The 18,893-nt window shown below is 38.6% G+C and overlaps 1 protein-coding gene across 4 annotated transcripts in view; it reads left to right on the top strand.

The window, feature by feature from the left end:
- Positions 1 to 8,208, top strand: part of THSD7B (thrombospondin type 1 domain containing 7B) — a 1,008,953-nt gene extending 1,000,745 nt beyond the window's left edge. For 3 of the 4 annotated variants that reach the window (XM_051849593.2, XM_051849594.2, XM_070071550.1), the window contains exon 28: positions 6,695 to 8,208. In XM_051849593.2, coding sequence (XP_051705553.2) covers positions 6,695 to 6,776 — 82 coding nt within the window. In that variant the 3' untranslated portion in view covers positions 6,777 to 8,208. The remainder of the gene's footprint in view (positions 1 to 6,694) is intronic. The other variant, XM_070071551.1, reaches the window with a different exon arrangement.
- Positions 8,209 to 18,893: the final 10,685 nt, after the last annotated feature.

Raw genomic sequence — 18,893 nt, 5'->3', positions numbered from 1 at the left:
ATCTAAGGTTTCCTCTTTCCTTGAATATGTAACAGACTAAAAATTAACATGCAGTAATACATAAGCTGTATTTCTCCATGTCCTTCTATCTAAAAATGTGTTAACTTTAGCGCATTGCTTTAACAGATATTTATTTTTGACTCTAGACTTTGGGGATTTATTAGATACATGACTATTCTGATAACAAATATAATTTTCTAGAAAAAGTTTAAAATATAAATATCAATGGAATTTTCTCATATTTTTAGTGACTAAATTACATGAATATATATCTATGCACATTGTTTCCCATATGTATTTATTTTTTTCATGCCCAAAGCTGCCCTCAATAGTTCTCCTTTGGGAGTACCACAGTAACTCCATCATTGCCTGTTACAAATGCTCCCCATGACAGTCTAAAGTGAGATTAGTCTTCCTCAAACTTAGCTCCTCTCCTGTTCATACATAAGTAGTGCTTTCTCACTGGCAGCAACACCAGTCATCCCTGGATAACTAAATTCTTCCATAATGGGAGCCCCAACAACTCTTTCAATTTCAACTTTTACAAATTCCCTGCACCTTGGACAAATCTAGTGTGTTGTTTAGGCTCATATATTTAAACTTTCCTTTTTTTTTTTTTTTTCATTGAGCAAAGTAAGAAACCAAAAAGAAAATAAAATTAATGAAGGTTTTTTTTTTTTTTAATTTAGTAAATAAAATAAGAGTGAGAGACAGACTGGCAGGCAGAGAGCTCTTACACACTGGTTCACTGTTCAAATGCCTGCAAGGGGAAGGGTTGTGCATGACCAAAAGTAGGAGACAGCAACTCAATCTGGGTCTATAACATGTATGGAAGGGACTTGCACTGGCGCAAGCTGGAATTGAGAGCAGAGATGGGACTTGAACCCAGGGACTCCAGTAAGGGTTACAGGCATTCCAAGCAGTGTTTTAACCAGTAGAACAAATGCCTGCCACAGTAAACCTTTTGATTTAGAGGAAATATTAAATTTTCTACTCTAATATTTAATTGATTTGCTTAATTATACAGCTCCATCAATAATCCTATATTATAGATTAATATTTCATTATACGATATTATTTATGTCTCATTTCATGTTTGTAACATGGTTTTATTCAACATTTGCATTTATCTTTCATCGGTCATCTTGTCACTGCTTCAGTCTCTCTTTCCATAGCCAAGGTCAGTTTTTTGCATTCACAATATTCATTTCCACTTAAATTGTTTGAGAAAACAGCATTGCTTTGGGTCTGCTTTTGCTGCTGTTTCTGAAATTTTATTGTAATACCTAAGTACTTATTTGCAGACTGTTTTATTTGCTCTGTGTGTATATTTATGGTCTCTATTTTTTAAAATAGCATTTTGTACAATAAAGGTGGCCCTTAGTAGTATAAAAGATTTTATAGTGTTTGAACATAAGACTAGATATTCTTTTGCAGGATAATTTTTCGCAGTAATCATCTTATGTTAGGGTCTTTGGGGTTATGAAGGAGTCTTCTTCCATGGTTTATTACCTATATCCCACTTGTGAACTTTTCCCCTCTAATTATTGAAATTCTACTAGTTCTTCCCCGTATAATTCAAATATCAACATTTTCCTTGTCCAACAGTCTGGTACAACAAGCCCATTTACTGTGGCATTTACTTTATGTTGGTGTTGTAGCTATTTGTATATACATCTTTCACCCAAACCCCAAGGACTTCTGGGGAGGGGAAAGATGATGACTCTTGTTGATTTTTTAAAGGTACAAATTTGATGAATATTTACTGAGCAAATGAATAAGTAGAGAAATCAGTGAATAGATTAATGGCAACTGATTTATTATTCATGGTTTTTAGAAAAATGTCTAGGAGAAAATATAATACTTATTGTCAAACATTACATATGTTGCCTTTTTGAATCATAATAAGCTGAGGTGTTGCTTCTATCATCCTCATGGATTTTTTTCTTTGCATAGGCAGAAGGCAAGGGGAAGGTGGGGTAGATCTGCTAGTTCCCATCTGTTTGTTCAGTCCCCATCTGCTGGCTCACTCCCCAAATGCCCACAACAACCAAAGCTTGGCTGCTTTGAAAAAGCTAGGGACCAAGAACTCAAATTGGGTCTTATATGTGGGTAGTAGGGACCTGACTGAGCCACCACCTGCTGTGTCCCATGATATGAATTAGCAGGAAGCTGGAATTAAGCAGACCCCGGATTTGAACCCGAGCACTCAGAAATGGGAGGTGGGCATCTTAGCTACTGGCCAAGTACCTGCCCCATCATCCTCATTTTAGAGAACAAGAAGTTGATCTTCTGAAAATGAAATGGCTTTTCTAAGGTCACTAGCCATGTAGAATCCACTGCAGGTTACCTCAGAGTACATGCTTCTTCTACTGGTCTTTCTATGTCTCTAGTCTTTTTCCCTTGAGTAATGGTAAAAACTGCTCAGATTCAGTGTAAGGTCTACAGCTTTCCCTTTTGTAGAGCTTCCTTTTTTATGGGTTAAGTAAGCTGCAGACCTGAAAACAGATCTGTAGATATCAAAACACACACTGTTTACTGCTACGTGCGAACTGCTTAAAGAAACCCAAGGAGATATTTTCACAGCATCTTGTTTTGTTAAATAGCCTTCAGGGGAGTTAGAAGATAGCACTTCTGGGAATTCTATATTTTTCTCCAAAATAAAAGACTTAGGACAAAAGAGCTGCTATGTCATGTCAGGTCTTAGGAGGATACTTTGGATGAAAGTGATTCGTAATAAACCTAGGAGATGCTGTTGAGAAAATATAGAAAAATAGTCTTCTTATGGTCTGTTTCTCTGAGATATAACCACTTGAACATCTGCCATTAGTGTTTTCGACTTTAGAAATAGTACTGATGCCCCCCAGCTCCCCTGGCAATAAATATCATTGAGGCAGTTTAGTGAGGATGACCACTGGGTGAGCGTGTAGTTACCCTTCACAAAGTGCCTGGAAATTACTCTGAATAACTATATCCATCCTGCCTTTCCTAGCACAGCTGGGTAATGGAGTTCTCTTTCCAAGTTTGAGAGTGCTGCCCCACTTCTAGAGGCTTACCTCTCACAGGAAGCTGCCAGAATTAATGACATTTTGCTGCTTTCATCAAAATATTCAATCTTCACTGGCCTAGGGTTGTGCCCTTGTGGCTTGAATTCAAGGGTGCTCAGAACTGCCAGCAACTTCCTGTCAATCCACAACGAGCTCAATTTTCTGGCTTCGTGTGTTTTTCATCCTTTGCTACAATGCAAACGACCCTGGAAGAGGCCACTCTCAAATGTGTCAGTCAGTGATCTCTCACAGCCAGGACTGCAAAATGGTTTTATCGCTGTGCCAGCTCTACAAGCAGTGGTCGTCGTCACAGGTGCTCTATTAGGAAAAGTGATGAGCTACACTGCAGCTCAACAGGAGAGAAGAGTGTGATGGATGAGAGATGTCCATTGGGCACAGGATGACTGGTGGGGGTGGTGGCCAATGTGCCAGGCCCTTGTGAATTCTGGTTCAATGTGAATGAGCAGGTTATCATGCCCAGCCCGAGACCAGCATTAAGAGGAAAAGGATTTAAAAAAAAGAAATTTGTTTCTTAAAAAAAATGATTTCTGTAAATGGAAAGGGAGCTGAGGGCACTAAAGACCAGTTTCCCAGTTGTTGTCTTGGCTGCAGGCAGCTGTGTCCCCAGCTCCTCTTATTGGGTTTCTAACTGTTTTTCAACAGCCAGGAAGCTTTGTAAAGCCACAGCTATCCAGCAAAGCACCATCATATTTGGTGGTTCAGAGATTAACATTGGAGAGGATGTTGATTTCTTTTAAATGCTATCATATTTCTCATGTCTCACATTTGTAATTGTGACTTCAGTACTTATCAGTTGAGATGTTGCATAATATGAAAAGATGCATAAAAGTAAGGTCTTTATCACAATGACGCCTTAACACCCCAAAGTACCATCAGGGGTTGAAGGTCTACACATAAGGAGCCCGCTTTTCTTTGCAAGATAGACACGGTGTTCACAGCTCCATTCATGGAAACTGGGAGAAACCGATTACATATATACTTGGACCAGAATTTTCCAGGCCTAGTTCACAGAGGCTGACCAAGCTGAGATGTCTGCCTGGCAATACTGTCACCTACTTCTAAAGATCCATCCATCTCTGTTCTCCCTCCCCACTCCTCAGGCGTGGATCTCTCACTTCTCTTTGCCCGGTAGCCCACAGTAGATGCCAGTTAAAGGTGGATCGCCAAACACTTTGTTTAGAAGCACCACTATTTCTTCCTCTCTGTTCCCTGTCCTATGCCACCATCTTCCTCAAAGGCAACAGGAGAGCTGGGAAGAGGAAATCCCTATTGTCATTTCAAATGCATTTCTTGGCAGGTCAGGAGAACACCACTAGGGTGGATATGCAAGTCGTCATTTGCACATTGTCCCAAACTCTTGTTGACCTGATTTGTTTATACTGTAGGTTGGCATGCTTCAGGCTCTGTTTCAAGCTAGAATCATTGTTTATGCTACAGCCTATGCCCAGTAATACAAATGGAGCCACTAGAATACATGTACAGAACAAAATGAATGACTTTAAATGGGATATTAGTCAGTAGATTATGAATTCTCTCCCTTGGAGAACTGGAAATTGGAGGCTGCAGTTTTCTTTGCAGAGGACTTAGATCATGTTTGTGCTTCTACTCTGCTTTTCTGGCTCGAAGTTGCTTGCCCATGGCCAGCACTCAGCAAATCTTCCACGAATACCCATTGATGCCAGGAGCCGGCGGATGGGTCGCTGAGACGATGTGCAATTTTTTGGGAAATTATTTTTATCTCTTTAGTTATTAGCTATTTTGGTTTGCTTCAAAGATCAAGCCAAAACACCTGTACTTTTGCTTCTTAAATTAGACCTTGAGCATTTTAATTGAAGAGGTTCTTACTACAACTATTTTAATGTTATCGAAAAGTTTTAATTGTAGTAAAATTCATATAACATAAAGCTCATTGCTCTAGCCTGTAAGTGAGAAAAGTGAGACATGAAAGTCTTGCCTGTAGTATGATGCATTCACTTAATAGACCTAGAGTACGCAACTCAATAGAGGTAATAATTGCTTATTGGCTGTCAGGGAAGAGGGGCATAGGGAGAAAGACTCTTTTATGGGTACAGCACTGCCTTTGAGGCAATGAAAATGACCTGGACTTAGCTAATGATGATGGTACACAACATTGTGACTGTAAGACGTGCCGCTGAATGGTACATATTAAAATGCTTCTTTTAAATATAAATTAACTCAGCATATAAAAATCCAAATATGGACAAAAAGTGCATTGCTACCCATGACTGGCACTGAGATAAGGAGAATATAGTGAAGCGGTTAAAGGCTCAGTCTGTGTGTGAGATGTCCTGTGAATCCAAGATTTGCCCCATATCATTCAGTGACCCACAGAAAGGCCAATGACCACTTCAGTCTTTCTCTGAACAGCAGTAGCAATCCTAATGCCTCCCTTTCAGGGATCTTCTGGGATGTGCTGAGAGCTTTGATATGAACTGTTCATCACAGAACTTGAAATTTAGTGTGTATCCAGTAAGTAATAGCTGCTACTATTTTATAAACAGTATATAAATAAATTTATAAATATATAAATTATATATATGTAGCATAGACATTTGGAAACAGCAAGAGAGATGGTTTCCTGCTGGGGAAGACAACCCAAGGAGGGCTGGGCTCTTCCGAGAGCAGGGCGAAGCAGAAGGAAGCAATGGAGCAGCAAGTATGGTGGGGGTTGGGGCCTGCAAGGCAGACTTAAGCAGTATTTATTTATTTACTTTCTATTCATGTAGAGAGAACAGATTTCCTGTAGTTCATAGAGACGTTTCTAAGAAAATAGTGATGCTTCCCTTCTCCCCTCACTCCCTGCTTCCTCTTTCCTTTCTTATTTAATTTTTGCAATAAACATATCTTTAATTTACTTATAACCACAGGCTTAACGCTCCCCTAAATAAAGGCTTCAGCAAGGAAAAGGTAGAAAAACCACAGCTATACATGTTTATTAACATAAGTTGAGAGTCACCTGTAACTAAGAAACAAGAAGTGCAATGCAGGGCGTTTGCCCCAGTTCTGGCGTGTCCTTGGGAAATTCGGAAATGTTACTCCATTTCAGCTTCTCTGTGTGTGAGAAGGAAAAGCACACTCCCTTACCTGATACAGCAGTTGACCTCTGGTAAAGCAGAGACCACGTGAGGAGAGCTGTGCATGGAATAGAACTGCTGCAATTTTTCTGACAGATGCTAGTGAGTTGGCAGCTAAATGTCAGGGTTCAGACAAGAGCAGAAGCGTGTTTACTCAAAAACAACAGCAGGGGGAGGCGCGGGAGCCTGGCTGCTCCAGCTGCTTACGCTGCTAAACATCTGTGATGCAGAGGTCACAGTGGTTTCGGAATTAGTGTGCAGCAGATGTCCATGTTACTGTGCATAAACAAGAAGAAAAAGGAAAATAATCCTTCTACCATGGGCCATGGTTCCACCAAACCATTCTTCAGAGTTTGAGAAAATTATGACGTCTCTTAACAGAGGGTTAAAGTATACAATGCTAAAAAAAATGTCCAGCGCAATGAATCTTGTCATATACCATTTACATTTTTATACCTCAAACTTGTCCTTGGCAGATGCAAGAGAGCTCTCTGTATATTGTGTATCTGAGGAATTCTTTTCCCTTTGCAGCAAGAAGCCAAAACCACATCAAAGCACACCTCCCCAACAGAAGCCTCTGACCTTAGCCTACGATGGAGACTTAGACATGTAATCTGAAAAAGAAATCCAAATGTAGACATCAACTGCCTTAACTGCTTTCTCTTTTGTAGCTCTCAGACTTCTCAGTTTTTTGAGGAATCTCATGATGTGATATATCGGGCAGAATACAAATATTGCAAAAGTAATATTGCCTCAACTTCATTTGGACATGGAGTCAAGAATTATTAGGTCTGCCATTTTGTTTTCAAGTTGTTTGTGGGTGTGAGTGTTTTATTTTTTTGGTTTTCCCAAGGGACCTGAAAATCCTTCTCTTCCTGTTTGGAAATGGGAGGACGAAGACATGATGGAATTCCCACAGACTTGAGTAAACTTGATCTTCAGCAGCATAATGACAATCCAGAGGAAAGTCCATTCAAGGCATTTACCGTAAATGAGGAGTGTAGCATTGCATCGTTATGCACTATATTAGTGCAAAGTCTTTATTCTTCCCATGCTTCAACACTGAGTTTTCTAGAGTTTACATTGGTTCAAAGACTTTCAAATTGGATTGCCTATTTTCATGAACACAAAGTGAATGGGTTACCATTTCAGAAGTTCTCTGAGTTTTTACCTTTAAATATTGCATTTTGTTTTGTAGTCAGGGAGTGATGGCACTATGTGGGTTGCTTCTGTTAAAGATAATGGAGTGTGCATAACTGCTGGATGGTGTGAAAGCTAAGGGTTTTTGAATGAAGTGTGTACTGATTGTTGGGGTGTGCAAATGAGGTAGATGCTTATATTGGAGAATGGGGTACATTATTTGATTACCAAAACTGTATTTTAACAGAATCTTAGCTGTGTAGATATAGCATTAACCCCACACAGTTCTTATTCAGTTTAATGATGACAAACTCTGCTTTTGTAATTTCAATTTTCTTATCTGAATATTTATACATTTTTTTGAATTTAATTATCTGACCTCATTTAATATACATAGAACACCAATCCTGTTTGTAGCAAGTCTTGCTTTTATAAGGTTTCAATATTATCTAAAACAACACATTAAAAAGCTAAGACCATTTTATGAAGATAATTGTTTGTAATCATAGGTGTTGAAAGTAAGAAGGCGCCATCTTGTGGTATTGACTTGTATTTATAACAAATAAAGTGCTCAAGAGAATGCAATGTTGGCTGTTCTACATTTATGTTCTTCTGTATTCCCATGCTCTGACAAAAGCAGTTCTAATACCCATTTTCATATTTTACTGTTTTGAGCTCGACAGCTGAAGTCACTGACACAGAATGGGAAGCTTGGATTCTCAACGATATCACGTGTATTATGAAATAAAACCAATCACAATGATGTGGAAAAGCTTTCAAAAAATATTTACAGCTCAGATAATATTTGAACAATCCTAAGCCTGTGCAATAATGCAAACACTGGCATGTAAACAACCTGAGAATGAGAAATCAGCAACATTAGAAACGGGATACAACTGGCAGGATGTGGGATATCTTTGTCTACACTATGACCTCTGTTAACTATTGAATAGTTAAGTGAGCCCTTCAATTAATAGATTTTGTCCAACAGCACCAGGTTTCTAAAGGAAAAAGAAAATAATGAAAATAGAATACCTTATTTCAGTGTGGCTAAGGACTGGTGTTCTGATACTTAGGTTAAACCACCACCTGTGATGCCAGTATTCCATATCAGAGTGCTGATTTGAGTCCTGGCTGCTCCGCTTCTGATCCATCCTGTTTATGTTGTTCCTAAGAAAGCAGCAGAAGATGGCCCAAGTCCTTGTGTCCCTGAACCCACATGGAGGACCTCATTGGAGCTCCTAGCTCCTGTGTTCACCTGATCCAGTCCCAGCTGTTGCAGCCATTTGGGGTATGAACCAGCAGATGGAAGATCTCTCTCTCTCTGTCTGTATCACTCTGTCTTTCAAATAAATAAATACATTTTAAAAAATAATAATGTGACTAAGGAAACAGCTCCCAGTTTTTCTTTCTTTTTGTTCATTTGTTTTTGTGAGGTTTTTATCAGTTCACTTTAGCTAAAGCTTCAATAGTTTTCGCAGTAGTTCACAATATCCAGCTTAGGAGATCAAATCCTGGCCATGCCCTTTACTGCCTGCCTGTCTGAGCCCAAGCAAGGGATATAAGTTTTTCTGTGCCTCAGTTGTTTAGTCCACAAAATAGAAATAATAAAAATTATTTCTCTCTTAAGGTAGACATTAATACAAAATGTAAAATACTTCATATTCACCACATATCAAAATTGCAGTAAATGCTACCTACTCATCTAGCACATTCAGAATTAAAACCCTTAGGACATGCATTTTTTTCATTTATCACAGATTGAACATTTATCAATATATTGAATTTGTATAATAAATTAGATTTTCAACATTCATGGCTTGAGTAAAATGTTTCTCAGATAATACATGGACACTCAAAATATTTTTAATTTCAGTTACATCCTTTTTCCAAATATAATTAATATTGATTTCATTCATTCATTATCCAATAAATATTTGTCAAACATCTACAATAAATTAGGCACAGTGCTCAGAGGCACACTTTGAATCAATGAAATATACTCCCTTGCAAATTTTGCTTTGAAAATTATGTCACACAGATCCAAAGATTTGGAAACTTCATCCCTCCAGAGCAAAGGCAAGTAAAGATAAATTTTTAAAAATTTCAAAAGCTGATACAGGTTCCAAAAGTTTATGCATGAAGCCTGTATGCATGAAGCCTATCTATTAGAAGAGTGAATTGCCAGTAGGGAAAGGTTTAAGTATGTGTAGTCATTTTTAAGATTTTTTATTTATTTGGAAGACAGAGAGACAGACAGAGATCTGTTGGTTCACACCGCAAACACTTGCAACAGCTAGAGATGGGCCAGGTGCAAGCCAGAAGCAGGGACCGAAATACTTAAGCCATCACCACTGCTCCCCACAGTGCACATCACCAGGAAACTGGATCGAAAGTGGATTAGCCTGACTTGAATGAGGCACTCCAATATGGCATAAAGGCATCCCAAGTGGCAATGTGAGTAAGCCATTGCACCAAATACCTGCTCCTACCACAGGCCAAGAATAAGGAAGGAAGATAAAAGAAGTGCATTCATGATCCAATACTACTACTAACAAGCCATTTTGACATTAATAAGCTATCTATGTCACAGTTCATCCTGGATAGGAAGCAGCCTCAGAAACACATACTGCTTCATCCATGAAAACTTACAGCACACGATTCAGACAACTAGATCACTGAAACAGTTAGCTTGACATACATAGTTTTTATATTTTTGAGTTAGTCACATTCTTTTAAAGTTGAGACATTTCACATAAATATGCAAATATCTAGCTTCTCTTAAAAATGTAGATCTGATAACAAATATATCACTCTTTCACAGCAGCAGTTTGCTGGGACTGAATGTTGGCTTCACTCTTTACGAATGACATCCACTCTCATTGATTTAGCAAATGTTTAGTGAATCTCTTACCTGTTACTACTCCAGATGTTATATTTATACTGGCATGTAAAAAGGAACTAATTTACTGCCTGCATGCAACTTATCTACTCACTGGGAGAGGTAAAAACAGACTGCAAACAAACACAAAGAAAACATGCTCACATGCTGGTAACTCTGATCCAGGGTCAGAACCAGAAAGGACAACGGGACGGAGTACTCTGAGTAGCATATGCTGCTTTGGACAGGGCTGTTGGAAAATGTCCTTGAAAAAGACTCATTTGATTGGATGACATTTTGTTTGAGAACTGTATGAAGAGAATGCCCATAACACAGGGTAGAACATTTCAGGTAGAAGGGGAGCCCCCAAATACAAAGGACCAAGGTAAAGAGCAAGCTTGTAATAAGCATGGTGAAGACAAGTAGAAAAACAGCAATGTGAAACACGGGGTGCATGATATGACATATGCTTCAAGTCTTTCCTCAAAGCGACTCTCTCAATGGCACAGTCCCTAGTGAAGATTCAATAGTGTAATCAAAGAGTCTCAAATTGCTAACTCTGACCCACAGCAGACCTGCTGTTTTATAAATAACGTTTTATTATAGCACAATTACACCCATTCATTAATGCATTGTCTGGGGTTGTCTTTGGACTGCTAAGACAGCTGAGTAGTTGCTGCATAGATGCCACAGCCTCCAAACGCTAAAATGTTGTCTGGCCATCTGGAGAAAAAATGCTGACCGTACTGCTGCTGATACTCTCAGTCCCCTGTAACCTCCCTCAATTTTCCTTTGTCACAGCTCAGTTGCCTATGATACCCCATTTACCCTACATATGTACTTGATGGTTAATTGTCTGCTTTCTCCTCACATGAAGATGTTAACACCATCAGGGTAAGGCTCTTAATTCTTATTGACAATTGTAGCATCAAATGTTTGGAATATGGTAGCTACTCAATATTTTTAGAGTGGTTGAATGAAGTTAGAAAAATAAACAATAAACAATTCCATGGTGAGGAATTTGTGTTTTATTCTAAGTGTTATTAAAAGCTTTAGGGGTGTTTTGAACAGTGGGATGATGTAATGTGATCTAGGCCACTTTGGTTTCTTTGCTTTCTACACACCTTCCCCTGTGTTAACCAAGACCATTCACTGGGCTATAGATCTTAGTCCAGAAAATACTCCATAAATGATAATGCTTATGGAAATGAAATCTTCAAAAGACCATTCAATGACTCTACCTCAGAAGATTTTCCTGCGGACAGAAGCATCAGATAAATGCCTTCATCAGAAAGCTTTGCACAGTTGTTGTTGCTGCTGTTTTAAGTTGTATTCATTTGAAATGCTTAATGACAGCGAGGGCCAGATCTTCCATCCACTGACTGACTTTCCAAATACCCACAACAGCCAGAGCTGGGCCAGACCAAAATCACAAGCCAGGGTCTTCATCCAGGTCTTCCACATGAGTGGCAGGGGCTCAAGGACTTGGAGCATCATCTGCTGTCTCCTAGGTGTGTTAGCAGGAAGCTGGGTTGGAATTCAGATGGGACTACTTCACACTTCCTCTGATATGGGATGCAAGTCGCCTAAGCTGCAGCTTAACTCACTGCACCACAACACCCTCCCCTGCTATTGTTAATAACATTACACAGCAAGCTCAATGATTTTGGGACAGAGATTTTATGGGAACTCTGAAAGCTTTATATATTACATTTGTCATAATAGTTATGTAAATTTTATTCCAAGAAATTTATATACAGATGTTGGTGTAACTAATGTACAGTAAAAATCAGCTTACCAACCTCTATGCTGGAGGGCAGAAATGGATTTCAGGCATGCTGAAATACTGATTCCTGTTCACAGTGAGAGTGGCCAAATCCAGACAGCTTCAATCATGTCCTCATCCATTTACCCTAGCATGCTCTCATATTAGTAACCTTTTCTATGCATCCTATAAATTAAGATGTATTGCACAGGCAACAATCATAAATTATTAATGATATCTGTTTTCCAAAAGAGAAATAAATCATTAAATACATAAATACTCCTAAGATTATGAGTCTCATTAGGATAATTTAATTTGACAAAGGTTTCCTGAGAATATTCTTTTTCATAAGTTTACAAACTAGAGAAAAATTGCATATGAGCAGTAAGGAATGATGTAAATGAATGTATGGCAAACTAAGGAAGGACTTTGGAAGAAAAGAAAACATGAGCTGCTTACCTGAGTGAAGGCTTTTTTGCAGGAATGGAGGGAAAGGTAACCGTGAAATGGCCTGGACATATCTGCTTCAAAGATTCAGGATAAATCTATCATTCTTTGGGGTGAGGACCATGAGGATAAGTTTCACATTTTGGGTTTATTTGAAGAATGAGATGCCAAACTGCGATGCCTCAGTGTCTTTGTGAAGTAACATGAAATGATGATTTATGTACACCTCCTTAATGATTGGGCTCATCAGAACCAAATTCCTGGGAGTCTCTCTGCTAAAGAGTTTTGAATCCTGTGTCTACCATGGGGCAGCTTCATCAATCTTATTGCAGAAATGGGAATTGTGAAAACAGTACATGATACTCACCTACCTAGTTAAGAAAACCCCACCTCAATTCATTGGTAGATAGAAGTGGGGGATCTGAGAAGCAGCCACGGAGTTTGGGACTCATACATACTTGTGTATGCATGCCCTCAAACAACTTCCTAAGTGTCCCTTGGCCTTTCTTGATCATTCTCAAAGAAAAGTCAATATACTTACACTGTTCCATGGTGTTAAACTAAAAAACTGTGATTCACAGGTTTCTAAAATTCCTTGGGTCACAGGAACCCTTAGTATCTCAATTATTTTTCAATAGCACTCAACAAAAGCATTCTATTTATAAAGCATGGAATGCAAACAATTTCAGAATTCATTTCTTAAGAATTTAGTCTGAGAAAACAATGCACTAAAATTAAAAGAAAAATAGCATTTTAATTTCATTTTTAAATAACCATGAAGGTAGTTCACTAGAATAAGTCGATGTGTGCTTCTCTTCCTTCTCAAACCTTGGAATCAGATGACTGCTGCCTCTCTCATTTTTTATTCAGTATTGATTTTTATGCACTATTCATTTTTATTACAACAATCAATGAAAACCTGGCCACATAAAGCTGTGACATCATTGTAAGGAATGTAGTGTGATCTAATGTTGAAATATGAACTACCTCAAACTAGTCGTTCATGTCATGTCTGACAGATGCTACGATTTGTTGTGTTATCCTCATAAATTTAAAATCTGGTGGCAATCCCAAAGAGACCTTTGTTACACAGAGAATCAAAATTGTGTTTGCGCATGGCCGCGTGTACGTGAGGGTTTTAGATACCCATGTCAATTTTCCGTGAACGTGTTTTTCATTTCAGGGATGAATTACTGCATGAGCCTCAGTTTTTGTTTGTTTGTTTTGGGTCCTAAAAATACAGCTCCAATTTATTTCTCAAATCTCCAAATGTCTCTCTATCAAGCATTATTGATTTGCTACATATGTAATAGCACGCAGAGAACAGTCAATGGGCTCTGTGTGTGTGTCTAAGCGAGAAAAGAGAGTACACTCACCCTTGATAAATATATTTTGTACAGGTTTTATTTTACTAGGGGGTTCTTCAAAATGGAGTAACACATTTCCTCCCCACTGGTTCTCTTTTACTAGACCCTTTATCCATACACTCTTACTAGCACCTTTTTAGCATAACCATATTGTCACATGACAGGAACATAACAGGGAAACATGCAGCTGGAACAGCCAATAGGAGATGGCACAAAGCTGCAGAGGAATTGAAGGAATGAAAGTAAACCATAGAGAGACAACCTACTACTGATAAGTGCATCATAAATTGAAAGAATTTAAAATTGTTGCCATACAAATTAATCTATGAAAGTTTTATACATGATTGTAAAAGATTTGAGGTTACATATGCATCTATATGTATACCTGTGTACTATAAATATTTATATGTGTATATATATGTATATATATATACATGCATATGTCTGTGTGTGTGATTTGTTGCATTTCCTCAGGGGAACTAATTTCAAGACTAACGAAAAGATCTGAGACAACTCCAGAGTCAATATATTCCAGCTTACTACATTAGGCAAGAAATAAAATTATTACTGCCATTTTATGAGATATGTACTCAGGAAGTTGATTTTATCAGTTAATTGTAATGGATGAACTAGAATAAGCCTACAGAGGTGGGCATTTAGGTGCAGTGATTAAGCTGTCCATTGGGATGCACACATCCCTTATGAGAGTGCCTGGGATTGGGTCCTGCCTCTACCTCTGATCCAGCTTTCTGCTAATGCTCCAAGTAAGCAGAAGGCTCAAATACTTGAATCCTTGACACCAAGGTTGGAGATCTGGATGAGGTTCCTGGTTTTTCGCTTCAGCCTTGCCTAACACTGGAAGCTGCAGGCTTTTGGGGAATGAACCAGTAGAAGAAAGATATCTCTCTCTCCTTGTTCTCGTCTTCTTTCATAAAAAATAAATGAAAATGAATAAATTAAAAAATTAAAATAGAGTGAGCCTCTTGTGGAGTAACATATAGTTGCATCATTAAAAAATGGTTAGGGGATTAATCTTTTTTAACCAAAAAATAGGCTGTAGCCTGCAATCTCATAGTCCAACAAAGGCCAAGAATGACTGCATACCACAATGCAAATTAAAATTTTCTTGCAATTTTTTTCATAATGTCAAGTGATGATATGTACATGCTCCATGCAGGGGCTGTCACAGAACTCCCAAAACCTGGGTCCCAAAAGGCAGCAAGCTGATCCCTGACATTAGGGTGTTGGAGGAAAGTAGGTGATGCAAAGCACAGAGCCGTGAGCCAGGAAGCTACTTCTTCATTCCCAGGCTCCTCAAAGGGCTGGGGAGAAATTTTCTTATAGACTGAAGTTGGGGTTGTGAAGCATGTTCAGTTCTTGTACAGTTCCCTAGTAGGTTTCCAGAGCCGGTCACCCTCCTTTGATTGGTCAGTAATAGTGTGTGCTTTTGGGAATTTTGATGATGACAGAAGGGTCTTCAGTCAGCCAGAAGGTAGTTACTTCTTGTCTAGGTTCTGGGGATCCTGAAGAAAACTTTTAATACAAGACTGAACTTGAAGATATTATCTCATAATGATCTCATAATTCTTGTTTCAAGGACCCTGTGGGACTAGTCAGTTCCAACACTCCCTCAATTTAGTGAATACATTATAGTAAGAATTTCTTTTTATTTATTTGTTTATTTTTTAAAATTTTTGACAGGCAGAGTTAGACAGTGAGAGAGAGAGACAGAGAGAAAGGTCTTCCTTTTTCTGTTGGTTCACCCCCCAAGTAGCCGCTACAGCCGGTGCGTTGCGGCCGGTGCACTGCGCTGATCCAAAGCCATGAGCCAGGTGCTTCCTCCTGGTCTCCCATGCGGGTGCAGGGCCCAAAGACCTGGGCCATCCTCCACTGCACTCCTGGGCCACAGCAGAGAGCTGGACTGGAAGAGGAGCAACCGGGACAGAATCCGGCACCCCAACTGGGACTAGAACCAGTGGTGCCGGCGCCGCAGGCGGAGGATTAGCCTTGTGAGCCGCGGCGCCAGTCCTAAGAGTTTCTTTCGCAATCACAAAATCTTGGCAAAAAACTTTAAGCTACAGGGAGGAACCTGAGAGACAGTGAGGAATTAGGATCTGGTAGTATCTATGGAGAAGAAAAATAAATGATCAGTCCCTCAATTTTGTGATGATTTTAATAAGAGGTCGATTTGCAAAGAAACTTTAAGCTAAGGAAGGGAAACTGAGAAACCGTAGGAGACCATGTTCTTAAAGAATATAGTATCATCAAAAACACTGTAGATGGACTTGATTTCAGGACCACTGAGGAATCCTAAGAGTTAGCATTCTCATTCTTCCACTTAGCCGAGTAAGACAGTATGTAGTTCCTCTGAATGTCTACTGCTTCTTGCCTTGACAGATAACCAGACAAGACCATACAGATAATCAGCTCCAGGGGGATGGGGAAGATAGTCGGGCAGCTTAAAACATTGTCAGTAGGAGAAAGGGAGGAGGGGAAGACAGCCTGACTCTAGAGAGCATCAGGAAACTAGCGAAGAGTTTCAAGTCCCCCATTTTTGTGCATTGATCCAAAGGATAAGAAATGTAGGAAATTATTGCAGTCCTCACAGAGGCCACAGAACTGCCCAGCACTCAGTCACACCTCAATGGGGGTTGTCAATTCACAAGTTTTTCTGTGGGAATGCTTCCAACAGGGGCTTTATTATGCAGCTGCCCTGATCACCTGTACTGTTTGTTTGACAGTTTGGACTCCTCTTTTTCAAAGTCTTCCAAGAGAATTATTTCATATTTTATTTTTAAATGAGGAATAAGATGGCATATTTTATTCTGAAGCCAGAGCACCAAATAAACAAACACTTTCAGAAATAAAATTCAAGTCTTACACTCAAAATTATATTTTGTTGATACTGTTCATTACACTGAAAATAATTGTAAGTACAAGATCTTAATTTTCTCATCTTCTTTATTGTTCCTTTTGAATATTGCAAATATTATAAACCAGTATCTTGCCTCATTCTAAGATTTAAAAAAGATACAAAATAAGTTTTTAAATACCTCATAGTAATCTCAATTTCTTAACTTCCCAGATTTTATTTCATTTCATTTCTTTTCTTTCCTTTCCTTGTCTTTTTTCTCCTCTTTTCATTTGACAGGTAGAGTGAGACAGATAAAGAAACAGAAAGAGATAGAACTCCCAACTGCTACTTCATTCCTCAAATGCCTTCAACAGAATCAGGCAAATGTCAGAAGCTGGGGATGCAATCCATGTCTCCATTGTGGGTGGCAGAGACCCAAACATTTGAGCCATCACCTGCTGCCTCACAGAGTCTGTGTGCGTTACCAGTGAACTGGAATTGGGAACAGAGCTGTGACTCGAACCCAGGCACTCTGATACAGGATGCAGGCACATTAACTGGTGCATTAACCACTAGGCCAATGCCTAGCACATAGATTTTTCTTAAAGAACAATCTTCTATCAATTTATATAAACACTGAGGGTACGCATCACAATATTTGATGTGCTTTCCTCATTGCCATTGATTTTTCTGGTAGTACAATTTATATACCAGTTTCAATTCACTTATTCTATGTTCCAAAGACAATGAATAAAGTAAAAATTAAAGCTTCAAATTTTGATAATACAGCTTCATAGAAGTAAGAAAAAATAGGTCAATGTTAGTTACTTTTGAGCACACACATACAATATTTCCATAAATCTCTAAGAACAGACCTTGCAGTTTAAGAGCAATGGCAAATTTGTGGTTGTCTGTAAACAAGTTTAAATAAGACTTCCATTGCAAATAATTTGTAGACTCACTCCTAGCATGGATATGCAGAGTACAGATACACAGTACTGAATTTATTTGAATTCAGTTCAAATACAGAATTGATTTTCCTTCCTTGCAGTTTTCTGAAACATACATTATAGCTTTGTTTAGTTAAACCAGTTATGACACTTGAGCCTCTGAAATGCTAATATATCCACACCCAACCCCTGAGTGTCTTGATTTCACGTCTTCAGTGGAACAAATTTCAATCTCTTTCATGCAGAAAACCTAGATAAGCAGATATTTGTGTATTGTATATGTTAATTAAAGCACACTATTCCGAAGGGTTTGAAGAGCAAAGGATGTATTGATGTGGTTATTTTAAGGAAGACACTCACTGGTATGAAATTCAAGAGCAATAGTGCAAGATTGTGTATTGCTAGATGATATGAAGTGACCTGTAACAATGATACATTTTTTAAAATAAGAGATCTTACTCTTAGCAATAAACTTATCTGGCCTAATGTCAGAAAAATATAGCTTCTAGCAAATATTGTATCATGTTGCTGATTCCCAATACAGTACAATTGCATTCCCTGGCTCTGGGCTTTCACAGCTCTGCCAAGCCTTGGTTGATAGATTAACATTACCATAAAGAATTAGCTTTTCCACATGAGCTGAAAACTATTTTCAAACTCTGTCCCCATTCTTCACAATATCAAAACTTCAGACTTGTCTTTCATCTGATTATTGTTCCAAGTCCCAAATATTAAGGTTTCTTTTTTTTTTCTCCTTAGTTGTTCATTTTCATTCTAGCATTTGCACGCATCACCCCGATATCCATCAAACATTCCGAGCTGGAATTGTCAACATACACTTCTCATAAGAAAAGTATGACCTTGCTGGTCCCTCCACAACGAATGTCCAGGCAGACCATTTAAGTCTTTTTTTGAAGAGAAAGGTTCATGACAAGAATGTGCATCTTAGAGATAAAACACATGGATGCAGTGAAGCTCCAAAGTAACTCAGTTTTATTTACAGGGTGGTGAGTTGTTTAAGTTCTATTCGATGTGAGATGTAACATCAGACTGTGAACGCATGCAATTTCTTGAGTAGTTTTATCAGTTTTACATAGGCAATTATTTGACTCCATACTTTCAGAAAATATACTTCTATCTAAATTTATTGGCTTTTTAAAATATTTATTTATTAGAGAGAGAGAGAGAGAGAGAGAGAATGAGAATCTTCCATCCACAGTTTCATTCCCCATATGACTACAACAGACAAGGCTGCACCAGGATGAAGCCAAGAGCTAGGAATTCCATCCAGGTCTCCCATATGCATGTGAGAGACCCACATATTTG

This window comes from Oryctolagus cuniculus, chromosome 3 (assembly GCF_964237555.1).
Source record: "Oryctolagus cuniculus chromosome 3, mOryCun1.1, whole genome shotgun sequence".
NCBI lineage: Eukaryota > Metazoa > Chordata > Mammalia > Lagomorpha > Leporidae > Oryctolagus > Oryctolagus cuniculus.
The sequence above is the reverse complement of the archived record's forward strand: the minus strand, read 5'-3'. Positions and strand labels throughout refer to the sequence as shown.